Source organism: Rutidosis leptorrhynchoides, unplaced genomic scaffold (genome assembly GCF_046630445.1).
Source record: "Rutidosis leptorrhynchoides isolate AG116_Rl617_1_P2 unplaced genomic scaffold, CSIRO_AGI_Rlap_v1 contig611, whole genome shotgun sequence".
In the NCBI taxonomy this organism is placed as follows: domain Eukaryota; kingdom Viridiplantae; phylum Streptophyta; class Magnoliopsida; order Asterales; family Asteraceae; genus Rutidosis; species Rutidosis leptorrhynchoides.
Genome location: NW_027266832.1, coordinates 25908 through 40634, shown reverse-complemented (window position 1 = coordinate 40634; position 14727 = coordinate 25908). Strand labels below are relative to the sequence as shown.

Here is a 14727-nt window from a genome sequence, read left to right as displayed (position 1 = left end):
TTCTTGATGTACGTCTTTTGATTTATGTTGATTTATATATTCATTTATTATAGATAATGATCCTTCAATATTTTTTTATTTTCGATAATTATATTCTCGAGGTTATTTAGCTTTTCATATAATTCTTTTAAATCTTCTTTTATTTTTAATATGTCTCATGTTATGGCCATTATATAGTTTCTAATTGTACTTTTAAAATTTCCAAAGTTTGAAAATATTTGCATTCATTATTTAATATTTGTCTATTATATTCGTATTGAATTATAAGTCAATCGGCGAAGTGTATTGTTTTCATCCTATGGTGTGCTCTTATTTGTTCTTGTAAATGTTGAATATTGCCTTCATAAACTTCTATCATGCCTCTAGATACTAGTATTTTTTTTCTTAAATCGTTTAATTGATTGCGTAAAATAGAATTTATAATAAAAGAATTATTTTACTTTTTTATCAAAATTTGAAAGTATTTTTGTAAATAGATGAAACAACATTTTTAATTAATGACTTTTTATTATATGTTTCCCGTGAACAAGATTTCCGAAAAATGTATTTTTATTTACCAACATGAAAGAACATCATATTTTATTTACGTTTTAGGGTTTATTGGTACATTTATAATTTAGCCCCATTTTCACCATTAAGCCGTGAAATGACATTTTGTCTCTTATAAATGAGCTTAAGGATAGTAATTTAATTAGTTACATGATTAGATAGTATTTGTTGAAATATGAATCACTCTTTGATAGTGCTCAAGCTAGATTTGAGCAGAATCGCAAGCAAAAAAAAAAAAAAAACCCGACCAGCAAAGCCAAGAGTCAAAACCTACTTTAAAAAAAAAATGAATGAAACAGTAACGTTTTAGAGACAGTGAACTATTCGATCACACGAGAAATGAGCGAACAAATAAATAACGATAAACCAAAACAAATAGCAAATTTTGATTAAAAAAAGAATGTAAAAATTATGGTTTTTGAATGAGGTGCAACTTTGGCATATATTCTGTTCAGTTATGTATGTAATGTGATAAAACACTCGAGTACACTCGGAAGTCGGAAACACATTAAGATACAATCATAGGAACAATAGCACACATGAACGATCTCACACTATTGATGACATAAAAATCATATAACAATATAATCAACGCATAAATCTTAGCAAGTTGGGTTGACATGCAACCCTAGCTAGTTATTTTCACTAGAGTGATCCGTCGACCTTTAATTTTTATGCTTTGGCGACAAGGTGTTCATCGGAATCTCTGTTGCACTCGACAAGGAAGTTCAGGTAATTTATGGCATCCGGCACGTCATCACTCAGCTTCTCATATTCAATTGTAATCTTTCCTAAGCTTCCAGTCCCCTTTGGCGAGTACTGAAAAGTTATAGCATATGACTTGTAGATTTTGAACACATCACCATCCAAACCAACATGTCTAGCCTTCAAGTTTGCATCATCAAGTTCGATCCTCTCCTTGAAAACCTCAGCTTTCCCCTCTATATATACATATTATTCCATATTTAAAAAAACTTAATTCATTTACTGGAAGATCACATATATATGCTGTTGATGAAGTCAAATCTGTAAACAGAACATCGAAATCAAGACATTAACCGAATTATAAAGTTAAGCACAATATCATTTCTTCCTTTAATGTGAGTTTTATACTCCCTTCGGTCCACTTCAAGTTTCTCATAATAAAAGTTGTGAATCTTAGAAAAACAATGGATGATAGGAAAAATTACTTGTTTGTACATCATTTATTATTTAGAAGTCATAAATATTTATTTAAAATAGAATATTAATTAAAATAAATATAAAGGCAATTCAAGAAAAAATAGCTCAAATATACATGAATTTCATAAAGAGACACTTGAAGTGGATCAAATCAAATTTCATTACAAGACACTTGAAGTGGACCAGAGGGAGTGTTTCGTGTGGATCTTGCAAAGCAAAAGGTCAGCTAGCTTTTATTACCCTGCAGATTTTACGTGATGATCGAGGTAATAATAAAATTTTAATTATTTAGCCAGTTATACTGACCCTAAACCTTAAATTTATCTCGGACGGTTCTTGAGATTCTAACCCATCAAATTTCATCCGGCGGTTTAGGATATCCGACTTTAGCAAACTCGACCTCCTTAATCCAAGATTTTTTTAATAAAATTAACCTTTTTAAAAATATATATCTTATTGATAATTGAGTTTAGTAGCTTATATAGATGAGAATGTTTATTTAGGGATGCATGATATAGCAGATTGAGTTAATGATTGTCATCTTCTTATACTTACGCAAAGTGTAGTTCCAGGTCTTGTGAGAGCCATGACCATGATCGTCCCAAGGACCGTCGTGATGCTCGTTAGCTTGTATATTTTTAGGAGTCATGTGAGGCACACGGTGAGGGGTTTTCTTCCAAATATTGTATAATTTCTGTGGAGGTGACTTTAAGTCTATCTCAGCCTCAACCCTTCGTAGACCCATCGAACTTTTATGAATGAGCTAGGGTTGATGGAAAATGAGTGAGAGTTGATGGAAAATGTAGCGAGGAAAGTCGCTTTATATAGAAATTTGCATTTCGCTTGATTTACCACGCTGCTATAGTCACCTTTTACAATTGATTTTTTTTTAATTAGCATGCATGTCACAAATCCCTCCCTAGTTTAATTGGATTCGATAAGACAATAATTGTATATTTGTAATTTCTATGTTCATGTCATTTATGTATTTACATAATAAAGTTGAGGATATAAATAATGTGAAGGTGTTTGACTTTAAACAAAATATTTATGATACACCACAGGTAGCAACAAAAGTTCGGGGACCACCAACAAATAAATATTACATAAGTATTATTCAATATAAACCATTTAATTTAATTAATATCGACACCCGACAATCAACTACTTATTTAATAAAATAGAAATTCCTCTAAAAAAATTAATAAAATAGAAAAACTAGTTCGGGGACCCAGTATTAATCTAATTCAGGAAAAAATATAAAGGGCGTTCGAGGGTTTAGAGGTGCAATATATAGTTAGGCCTAAAATATAATAGAAGATAAGATGTGCCTTTATTTGGTAACCTAAACTGGAAAACTTTAACAATCTTCAAGTAAATTGCATATAGAGTGATGAGACAAAATCACCATCATCAATCTTGATTTGTTAAGTCGTTGTGAGAAAATAACAAAATGGGTAAACAATACCTAAAAATCTTAAGGAACATTTTTTGGAAGATAAAGTCTCTAATACTACCTCAATTTCAAAATATATGATGCTTATTGTATTTTTAGATTCATCAAAATGAAAATATATTTAATCAATAATATTCTTCACTACATATATGTTCATTTCAATGAATTCAAAAATACAAAATATAATGTATTTTAAGACGGAAGGAATAATATGATAAATCACTGCATCTTCCAACACTTTATTTAATACTATCTCCATCTCATAATACTATATTTTGGTTAAAATGGTATTTCATCCATCTCTCAATACATACTTTTTAAGCTACAAATCAGTGGGTTCGTCCATTAGACGGAAAGTCCGTACCTTTAAAAACTAATAATTTAAATATATCTTATAATAATTATTTATATTAAAGATAATTAAATTTATGTCAAATCTTATATCAAAATAAAATTATTTTAATTTTATATAAATTATAATTTTTTTAATTTTTTCCAAAATCTACAATAAGCATAGTAAAAAATAAAAATTACATATCAAATCTTGATTTCATAATAAAATTTATAATTTCATATAATCAATTTAGTTGTTGCTGTTGTTTAAAAATAAGATATACCCATTTTAGTTAATAATAGGGAAAAAGATATATAGAATTTTTATTAGAAATAATAGTTTAATAAAAAAAATAGAAAAATATAAATAGATATTATTATTTGATTAGGAATGATTTTTTAATAATATGTCCGTTTGAATAGGATAAATGAAGATGAGTCCGTTTGAATTAGGAATAGGAAAAAATAATATAATGAATTTTAATTAGGAAAAATTGTTTCATAAGAAAATTAGTAAAAAAAATATTATATTACAAAAATATAATCAGTAAATTTTATTATGAATCATTATTTTCTCAAAGTTCTAAAATATAAGTGTCAAATTTCTATTAATCAATAAACTGTCATGTGTAGGATTTTGATTTCACAATAAAATTTGTAATTGGAACAAATTGAAAAGTTTTTCCTATTATATAGAGAACAAGGTGAGAAAAAATTTAACATATTTTGATCTAAATTAGACATGAAAGTCATCTATTTTGAGACAAAATAAAAATTATAAAAAATATTTATTGAGAGACAGAGGCAGTACGATGTAATTGATTAGGTGCATTGTGGGTATTTTTGAGAAAAAAAATCTTAAATTTTTTCAAATTGAGTAAAATATCATGTATAGTTTAATAAATATTTTTTTTGATAAAAACGTCATCATTATATCTAATTAATAATACAATATCATTCTTCAAAACACCATCTATTATTAGACGGGAGGAGTATATATGATCAAACACTCAACCTAGCAAGCACTAGATAGATTAACATATATATATGGCAACCTAACAAGTAGCTTTTTCACGAGAGTGATATCCCTCTTTTAATTTCTTATGCTTAGATAGCGAAGTGTTCATCGGAATCTCTCATGACCGTGACAAAGAAGTTCAGATAAGGCATGGTATCTGGAATATCATCGCTAGCTCAACTTCTCATACTCAATTGTAAATTTGTAATCGTTACTAAGGTTCCACTTCCCTTAGGCGTGAACTGCAAAATTACATCAATTGACTTGTAGACTTTATTGTCTTATCGGGTTCAAATGATTTAGTGTTTTTGCTACCTGTAGTGGATCATGCTTAGTTTTGTATACCAAGCACCCTCTTCACAAATAAGATAAAAATAAAAAAATTAAATTAAAACAAAATGAAGAGACATGCTTGATATACAATGAATATGGCGTACATGTATCTATTAGATATATGAGTATATCCCACATCAACCATTCACCAAAATGTGAATTGGTTTATATATCAATCGAGAACATGTTGGATATTTTAGTGTAATTGGATTAACTTGGTTGATCAGTTTGATCATAATAAGACATCATGTAAGAGTGCACGCTTATATGAATCTGTTATGATCTTAGGGACGGGGGTGCGGGGGCGGCGCCCCCGACAGCGGGGTTCAAGGGGCGGCAGCCCCTTGCGGGGTCCAAGGGATATTTTAGTGTAATTGGATTAACTTGGTTGATCAGTTTGATCATAATAAGACATCATGTAAGGGTTTAGGGCTTAGTGTTATGGTAAAAATCGCACTTTCGGAACTCGAGGGACTGATTTGTCATATGATCAAAACCCGGAATTAACTGCCTAAAAGGCAGTTATGACCCAAAAACGGATGGATACGTTTTTACAACGTTTTTTTTCATTCTCCTGATCACAATTCTCTCTGGTTCTTCTCAAACAAAGCCATACAGAAAATTCTCGAATCTCGATTGTATCCGATTGAATATTTTGGAGTGAACCACCGAATTGATTCAATCTGAAAGCGTTTACGTGCCTTCGGAGATTGCAAATATCCGGTTGTTTTTTGTTCGTTACTTCTGTACTTTCCCCAACAGAACACACTATCATGGAAGTTAAATTTTTGGATAAAGTCTGTGATCATTCAAGATGATATATTAAATATATGGAAAAGCCATAAATAGGTATATCCGATAAATGAATTAATCTAAAATGGCAAATGGATCAAAATGTGACATTTATTGAAAAGAGTACTGCACCTTCGAGATCTTTATTTATTATGATAAAATACTCGAGTACGCCCAAGAAACCGAGTACGCCCAAGAAACCGAGAACATTTTCAGATACAATCATAAGAACATTATAGCACACTAGCTAACATTTTGCACACTATTGATGACATAAAAAAGCTCAAAACAAAATTAACACGGAGATCTTTATTGGCAAGCTATATATCTAGCAATTAAGTTGGGTTGTCACTGTCAAAGAAACCCTAGGTATTTCACGAGAGTGATCCTTCCTTTTCTGCTTTGGCAGCAAGGTGTTCATCGGCATCTCTATTGCACTGGATAAGGAAGTTCAGGTTATCTATGTCATCTGGAGAATCATAGCTCAGCTTCTCATTCTGAATTGTAATTTTTGCTAAGGTTCCAGTCCCCTTTGGCATGAATTGAAAAGTTCCAACAAATGACTTGAAGAATTTGAACAGATCACCATCAACACCAACATGCTTAGCAATCATGTTTGCATCGTCTAATTCGAACCTCTCCTTGAAAAACTCAGCCCTTCCGTCTATGTATTATTCCGTTTTCAAAGATATTCAAAGATATTAATTTGTAGAATTAATTTACTGGACGATCATATAGCATGCAGTTAATTGAATCAAATATTTTAGCGACTCGATTATTAATCAATTGAAAAGCTAGTGTTATAAGGCAGGTTCTTTTAAAAAAAAAATGTATAAGGCAGGTTCTTGAACGTTGTAATTATAAGCTAACTAATGTTTTGCTCATATCCTAATATATTTTATAAGAACCACATGATATTGGACTGACATGTCACAATCAATATTCATCAAATGCTACTATATATATACCCCATGATCATGATATCTTATAATTAAATTTATATAACAACCGACATATATACATATCGATTGCAAGTTTGCAACTGCTATATTTTGACAAGGAATAGGACCCGACTTCGTCCACTTTTCCATTTCCGCCCTTCTTAAAAACAGCCCCATGGGAGTAGCCTACTGGTGGTGGTCTCTTCCTTAAATAGTGAGGCCAAGGTTTCGAGTCGCGCTGTCCGCGCAATACGAATGTAATTAAAAAAAAAAAAAAAAAAAAAACAAACAAACAAACAAGAGGAAAATGACATACTTTATCTCAATCATTTTTACTCTCTTACAGTGGCAATTATTTTCGGACGGAGGTAGTAGGAAGTCGATAAAACTATATATGAGCGTGTTCCATGTGTTTGGCTTGTTTTTCCCTTAAGCCACATCAAATTATGACTTGATTTGAAAAGAATCATCATTGATCGGCAAGTCTAAATTATTTATTTGTCGTTTAAGAGAGGAATAGTTGCTCAGATACGTAAAATCAATAAACATGTCTATTTCATTTTCATGGTGTCCCAAACGTCCAAGTCGTGAAATGGCATTTTGTCTCTTATTAATGGCATTGTTATATCTGGTATTGAATTCGAACAATGATATCTGACGGTGGGTCTAAATACACGCAGCAAATGTCGTCTCGCGTTTGACCCAATGATAGATTATATATGCTCATAATTACAGGTCGTGTGATCGAATCCCTACAAACACATAAAATATATATATATATATATACACACACCAAATGTCTATATAATTTCACTCACACAATTAATTATGCATTTATTTGATCATCTGCACATTTATATATTGATGATTAGAATTTTCTTTGTCCTCATGTCCAGAATATTTACTGAATGGAAGAATTCCTAGTGGGACGCAAGAGACGAATTGTTATATCAGCGTCGGACAGTACTTGCCGCCCAGTCGAAAATGGGGATGATTTTAAGTTTTCTGGTTTAGAATGGACGGATAAAATCCCAGAATTGTTGGAGTAGGTCATCTCAAGGTGCTCGAGATCATTGAAGCACAAGCTGTAGCCGAGAAGAAAGAAAAGAAGAATTTGAAGCTTGGAGTTAACTTCCAGCAAAAGCAACAAAACGTGAAGAAAAAGTCATCAACAGAAAAAGAGCCTGTTTTCGACAATTCGATCGTGGAGAGCTTCTACAAGATGCTGGTAGAGTTTTCAAAGAAGATTGAAGCAAAACAGTGCATGAAAAGGTCGAGCAGTTGTGAAGAGAGGTGTTTCTGCAGAAAGGATGAAACTGCACATCGTTCAGAACAGGAGGACCTGTCTGTGCCTGCTGGAAAAGTCGAGGACTCGGGTGGAGTTTCAGAAAGTCCTGCGATGGAAATCACTGCAAACGATCTGCGGACCGGCCGGAGCAAAGTCGGAGGTCGAGACATATATGAAAATGCTCAGGAAGGTGTCGTCTACAACGCTTCTAAGAGCAATTGTCCAGCAATTCCCTAAATCGAAAAGCCCCAATTCGGTTAGGGTTCTATCTTTAATTTCCAGTCTAAGTCGTTAATTTCTGTAGTTTTCAATAAATTAGTTTGATGGGTAGCTTCGTCTTGATGAAACGAAGAAGTTGTATGCTCAATTTTATCTGGGAAGAACTAGAAGTCGTAATGTGTGTTCGAGTTGTTCTGTGAAGAACGGAAATCAAGCATTGTCAGTTTAAAGCATGGCAGCTGTGTTTGTTGACGGAAAAACGTCGAGAATACTCTATTGAAGGAGACTGAAGGTTTACATTGAAGTTCTACAGTGATCGTGAAATGGGTCTGTAGCTAAGAGAAAGCTTGGCCGTCAAGTAAAAGGCGAAATTCAAATTTTATGTTGTTTTCTTTCAAGTTAAAGTTCAGCGAAGTTGTTAGAAGTAGAAAGATAAAGTTTAGAGGAAGACTCGACCATGATTCAGCTCAGAACGAAAGTCAACAAAAATGGTGTTTTTCGCAAGGAAGAAGACGAAGTACAGTCTGCTTGTTTTACTATTTTACAGTGTGGGATTTACTCGAAATTGCTTTATGATCAAGTCAATAGGTAAAATACAGTTGTATTGGGAGAAAAAAAACGAAATCGCGTGGGAGAATACCACTCTTAGTTTTCACTTTATGGTTTCTGGTTTTCCAAAATCCAGGCTGTATTTGCTTTCCCATTTCGAATAGGAGAGTCGAGCATGTTCGACTATATATATATAGAACCTTTCTGTTATGTAAATTTTAAGTCAAGTGGGCGTTCAATACAAGATATAGAAATCAGAAATTGAAATCTCCATTTTTCTTCATTTTTTACAATTTTAAAAGCTTGGTTGCATTGGTGAGAGAAGCCATAGATTTCCCAAAACCAAAATTAGTTTTCTAGGACCCAAACAATTTAGATACCAACGTTAAGCCTTAGCTTTAAGTTTAGAATCAAATCGTTTTCACAAATGGATATGATTACAATTCTGTTTTTGTTATATCAGTGTTCTTAATCTTCGTCTTCTTCATTTGCTTTTCTGGGTTATTTCCAGTTGCTGTGCTTTTGACCTGTGAGCACAGGTTCATCTGTCTTTTGTTTGTTGAGAGCTGTGATTGGCAGAGTGTTGTGCTTGCGCCACCTGTGGTCACGGTCTCAGAAAATTTCCAACAAGAATGTCCTGTTTATTACCCCGTCAAAGAGGGAATTTGCAGACCCTTATGGTTATCTGCAAAAAATTGTTCCAGATGCTTCCAAATATGGTATGTGGCAGTGTTAATATCTTGCTAAAAAAGTTTCCTAATTTGGATATGTTTGGTTGTTTGTGTAAAAAGAATAGAAGATTAGTAGATTCTGGAAGTTTCGAGTATTATAAATTTCAGGAATTTGTAAGATTTGTATCCTCTATGAAGGCTTCAATTCCTGCCGTTGAGATATTGACGAAAGAGAAGCAAGGATTCAACTCTCACGTATACGTCCAGCCTCTTCATCTGGTGAAATGGGATAAACATGATCAAGCCACCAAATACTTTCAACGAGAAAGGTAATCTGTTTTTGGTAAGATGCAAAGTCAATTCATTAATATCATTGATGTGTCATAAAAGAGTTGAATAGATGGGTTTCGTTTGCAGAAATAATCGTACAAAAGCTTTAAGAGGATGGCAGATGAAGTGTTCAATATCGAAAGATTTCGTCATTGTCGTCTGACTCCTCCCCCAGAAATTCTAGAGAAGGAAATTTGGTACGAGATGTTTCAATGAAGCAAAGGAACAGAGGAAGATCATTAAATGCTTTAGATTGGAATGGTATTTAGCGTGTTTTCTTGGCACGTGGAAGATCATTACTTATACAGTATGAATTATCATCATATCGGCAAGCCAAAGACTTGCTACGGTGTTCCTGGTGCCATGCTCTTCGGTTTGAGAAGGTCGCCCTTGACCACGTGTATTCTGATGATATATTATCTACGAACAATGAGGATGGTGCAGCCAAATTGCTCTCAGAGAAAACCATCATGTTTCCTCCGAATTTATTGCTGCAGAATAATGTCCACCTTCACAAGGCTCTGCTGAAACCCGGAGAATACATCATTACTTTTCCCAGAATTTACCACGCTTGATTTAACAATGGTCCGTAACCTTATCTATTCTATTTGAACATCTGAGGAAGCTGGGCTTAACAATGTTGTTCTGTTCCGGGACAGGTTTTGGGTGTGGCGGGGCCGTGAACTTTGCAGCAGGTGTTTTGTTTACTTTCGGATTAGCAGCTGCTGAGTGTTATGCACATATTGGACAGATGCCAATTCTTCCTTAATCCGAGGAATTTCTATGCAAAGAAGCGATGTATAAGAAATCATCAGATCATCATTACAGCCGCACTATTCAAGATTCTTTTCTACGAAATTTACGCCATTTAAATAATGCAAAGGCGTTGATTACTCGCATGCCGTATCTCAAGGAGCCATCATGTGCAGCTTCTGTAAGCTCGATTGTTACTTGGCATTCGTCTGAGTGTACCATATGCGAAAAATGCTACTGCCTTTTCCACGATAGTAATGATTATGATTTATAGTTCGGATTTATTAACTTAATACATATACCTGACTAACTGTTTTTATCTTCCTGAGTGCTATAGAGGTGGATTCACGTGAACATTTATGTTCCAGCAGCGGATACATCGTTTACCTTAGATCAGAGATGCTGAAACTTCTTGATGAAGCAATGAACCTTGAGGTGAAAGGCATATTGAATAGTTTCCCGTGGAAAAACATAAACAACATTGGAAAGTATTCAATTTCAATCTAATGACATTATTGGAATAGCTGAACATAAACGTTGTCAGCGGAAACATCGTCCTCTACTGTTTTTAAATGTAAATTTTTTATTTATTTTTTATTTTTATTGTAGATTTTCTTACAAGATTAAAACTCAATCCTACCACAAAAACAATAATACAGGAGTAGCATCTAATGCCACTCTTTATTATACATTAAAACTCATCCTTAACGTGCTGCAAACGTATCCGCCGCTACATTTTTTGATATGCCCTGGCACAGGAATTTTACTGCACACTGATAGCCTTCATAAGTCTTTCTCATAAACAAATAAACCGCTCAACAAGTTTGGTTTGAAGATTTACGGGCAAGACCGTAAACATCACCAATCACTTCGAGATACTTAACTACGGCAATAACAGCATTTTTAGCAGCCAGGAGCTCGTATGCTCCCGGTATTTTCTCAGAACCACTCATATCCGATACACTGCGAAACACGATACAAGGGACTTCATTCGAATTACTAACCATGATAACAGAGGCAGTCTCTTCATCAGTGGTCGAGACATTAAAGTTGTTGTAGAGGAAGTCACGAAATGCTGCATTGTGCAGAAATGTATCTGCAGTACCACCGTATAGTCCGAAAGCAACTTTCGGCTCAACCGGTAGAGTGTAGGTGCTATTCACTTCGCTATCCAATTTCACATCCTGCGAAAATTATGATCAGCGTATTAGACACATATGCATATGTGGGTTATATCCAATATCGACCGTATACCATAAGGTAGCATGATTAATATAACGTAATAAGAGAACGAATTACTACTAACCGTGAGATAAGTAGCGGCAATATCATACAATTCCGAGTCAACTTCAAACCAAAAGACCTTCGTTTTCCCGACCGTGGTATTGATGGTAGGGGAATAAAACTCCGTTGTGTCGAACTCGATTGTCCCCAACAGATTCCCTCCTGCTTCAGGATAATTGTATGAACCGAATTTCATCGCCACATTATCGCTTGTCCCGTATAATTGAATTCCTGTATGCATCGAAAGGAAGCAATTCCAGATCGACTATATGTTATATATATGTTTTTATTTTCGTAAATATGATTTGATTTTGATCTAATTTCGTATTAGTATAGATTATATTTACCTGCCAATGCCAGGAAGCAGTGAAGGCGGCATATTTCACGACGCTAACACTTCCAAATGTCAATGAGTTGTTGGAGCTTCCGGCTATCCCATAATGAATTATTCCATAAAGATCAAATGTATCTATGAGTATTTGCATGGTTAATGCTGCATTCACCTGTTTAAAATTGTTCATTACGTATTTAGCAAAATGAACAAATAAAAGTCCTGTAAAATGACGAAAATAAAACGAAGGAAAAATTAAAAATAAAAAAGAAGAATTTTACCCTCACATTTGTGCAAATTCACAATAAAGAGGCCTTAAAAATTAAGGGTGAATTGATAATTTCATCGTCATTTTATTTTCATCTTTTAGAATGTACTAAAAAAAATCATAAGAATATTTATGTGTACGAAATTAATTAACTTGTCGTACACATTACCATTTGCTCCCCCGACATTACATAAATGACGTTGACACCCTTGATCGTCCCGATATTGAATATCCTCCCTAAAGAATACAATCACAACAAAAATGATAAATAAAAGTATACCATCCATCGTGTCAAAATACACGACACATTTTATATATAAATTTTGACATATAGTTTGAGCTTCGTTCAATTTGTCCTGTCCATATATAAAAATCGTAATTAGCTAGTAAATTTGGCTATAAAAGATATATGGTACCCTTTCGGTCCATTTTATCAGTCTCTTTTATCTCTTGTTCATTTGGCCCAAAATAGTAGTCACATTTTTACCGAGACATTTATTCGTTATTAATATTGAATGGCATTTTCGTTCTAAGTTACTTTTCCGCCCAACAACTTTCTTCATAGACGTAATACATTTTATACGTAAGGAATAGAAGATAGAATACGATATATCATTACGCATGATTTACGATACTACCTGCTATCTCAATGTAGGGCACGTCGGAGTTGGCAGTAAAGACATCGGCATTTACGAGTGCATTTAATTCTTTTGCGAAAGTCATCAGAATCGCAAAGTATGGTCCGTTCATGTTCACCTTCTGTACTAATGCTCCACGCTTCGGGTGGCTGTTCCTCAATGCAAACCTGGGATGTGCCATAGCAACGGCGAATAGGACCACCGCCACGAGTACCGCCAGTTCAGCCGCCCATTTACGCCCCATGGTCGTATATTTGACAGAAAATTTTGTTAGAGGAAAAGAGATATAGCTGGATGGAAAGTTGGTTGAGAAATTGTGTGACTCAAACATCTTTATATAATGTAATGAATTTTACTGTTTTTTATTATTACTATTTGCTACTATGATTGTGATATGATTTTCGAATATCCTTGATAGATCTGTTTGTGGAAGTTCGAAAGTGAGAATAATTTAGCACGTTTTCAGATTGAAAAACTTTACTATCTCTCATTGTCGGTACAGCCAGCAAAACTTCGTCGTAATTCATGTATCAATCAACCAATTCATTTCATTTTCATCCATAAAAATTACTAGTACTATGTAGTAGGTAACATGAAAAAGAAAAAAAAAATTAGTAGTAGTAGTAGGTTTGAGTAAAAAATATGACTCGTCAATTTGAATAAGTCATTCAATCTAGCATATTTTTACAAACGGGTTATCCAACCCAACATTTAATAAATCAATTGATGCCTTGATGGATCTATTAATCCGGTGTCATATAAGAAGAAAAATCGAAATTGAAAAATTATAAATAAGAGATAAACTGTAGTTATTTGACTTAATTAACTTCTTGTGCCTTTACTTGTGCTTTGAAAAAGGAAAATAAAGACAACGAGAGAGAGAAAATTAAGTTTATTGAGTTTGATTGACCAAACATAATTAGCAGATAGAGTAAATGGAAATAGTGAGAAACCATATTGTATGGGAGTTTTGGAAGGTAGGGTTCTCGTGTTTGGTAAATTGTACATTTTGAAATAAATGTAGCATTTTTTTTTTCTAATAAAAATAAATGTAGCATTAGATGACATTTCAGATTTTTCAGGACATTTTTTTTTTCAGGACATATTATTCGCTTTGTGACATTTGATTTAAGATTTTAAGATTTATTATTTTCATTTAGTTGTTTAATACTTAAGTCATGTAATGTCAAATGAAAAAAAAAAAAAAAAAACAGTTTCTGAAATAAAATTGAAAATCAAATATTATAAAAGAAAATATGTCCTAAAATTTTTTAACGAGTAATTTGAAATTGAAAGAGTATTTATTTATATGATTAAATATTTTATATAAGTATATGTTTAGTTATATGGATCGAGGACCGAGTAATAATTTTGTTAGGTGTTACGTTTTAGTTGGATTTTTTTTTTTTATCTCCTGTCTATTTATAATAAAAAAATAAATAATTTTTTTTAACATGTAAACAAATCAATAGTCCCTTAATAATGATATATCTAAATAGTAATAATGATTAAATAGTAATAATTTTTTTTAATATGATATAATTTATCTACATGATAGATTCTCAATCCGACCATGCACAAATAATTATTTGCATTATTTGCATTTTTAGACACTGTCAGAGTGAGAAGGATAGGTCACCACAGAAATAATTATTTGCATTTTTTTTTCAAGTTTAATAATCATTTGTTTTTATAAAAAAGAAAATTAAATAATTTATCAACCAAGTGTTCCACAATCCTACAAAGCTACGGAGAAATAATTTTCAAGGACCACGATCCGATTAAAACCTCG

The 14727-nt window shown here is 33.0% G+C and overlaps 3 protein-coding genes across 3 annotated transcripts; all 3 read right to left on the bottom strand.

Annotated features, from left to right (window-relative positions):
- Nucleotides 1-1221: 1221 nt before the first annotated feature.
- LOC139884856 (MLP-like protein 328) lies at nucleotides 1222-2476 on the bottom strand. The gene is made up of 2 exons (XM_071868829.1): nucleotides 2287-2476; nucleotides 1222-1490 (listed from the first exon to the last, which is right to left on the bottom strand). Exons 1-2 carry the CDS (start codon nucleotides 2474-2476, stop codon nucleotides 1222-1224), a joined length of 459 nt encoding a protein of 152 aa, XP_071724930.1.
- A 3561-nt stretch (nucleotides 2477-6037) lies between these two features.
- LOC139884855 (MLP-like protein 329) lies at nucleotides 6038-6781 on the bottom strand. Its single transcript, XM_071868827.1, has 2 exons — nucleotides 6685-6781; nucleotides 6038-6327 (listed from the first exon to the last, which is right to left on the bottom strand). Exons 1-2 carry the CDS (start codon nucleotides 6779-6781, stop codon nucleotides 6038-6040), a joined length of 387 nt encoding a protein of 128 aa, XP_071724928.1.
- Nucleotides 6782-11229: 4448 nt separating this feature from the next.
- On the bottom strand, nucleotides 11230-13179 carry LOC139884854 (bark storage protein A-like). The gene is made up of 5 exons (XM_071868826.1): nucleotides 12936-13179; nucleotides 12467-12534; nucleotides 12046-12201; nucleotides 11721-11963; nucleotides 11230-11598 (listed from the first exon to the last, which is right to left on the bottom strand). Exons 1-5 carry the CDS (start codon nucleotides 13177-13179, stop codon nucleotides 11230-11232), a joined length of 1080 nt encoding a protein of 359 aa, XP_071724927.1.
- Between the last annotated feature and the right edge of the window lie 1548 nt (nucleotides 13180-14727).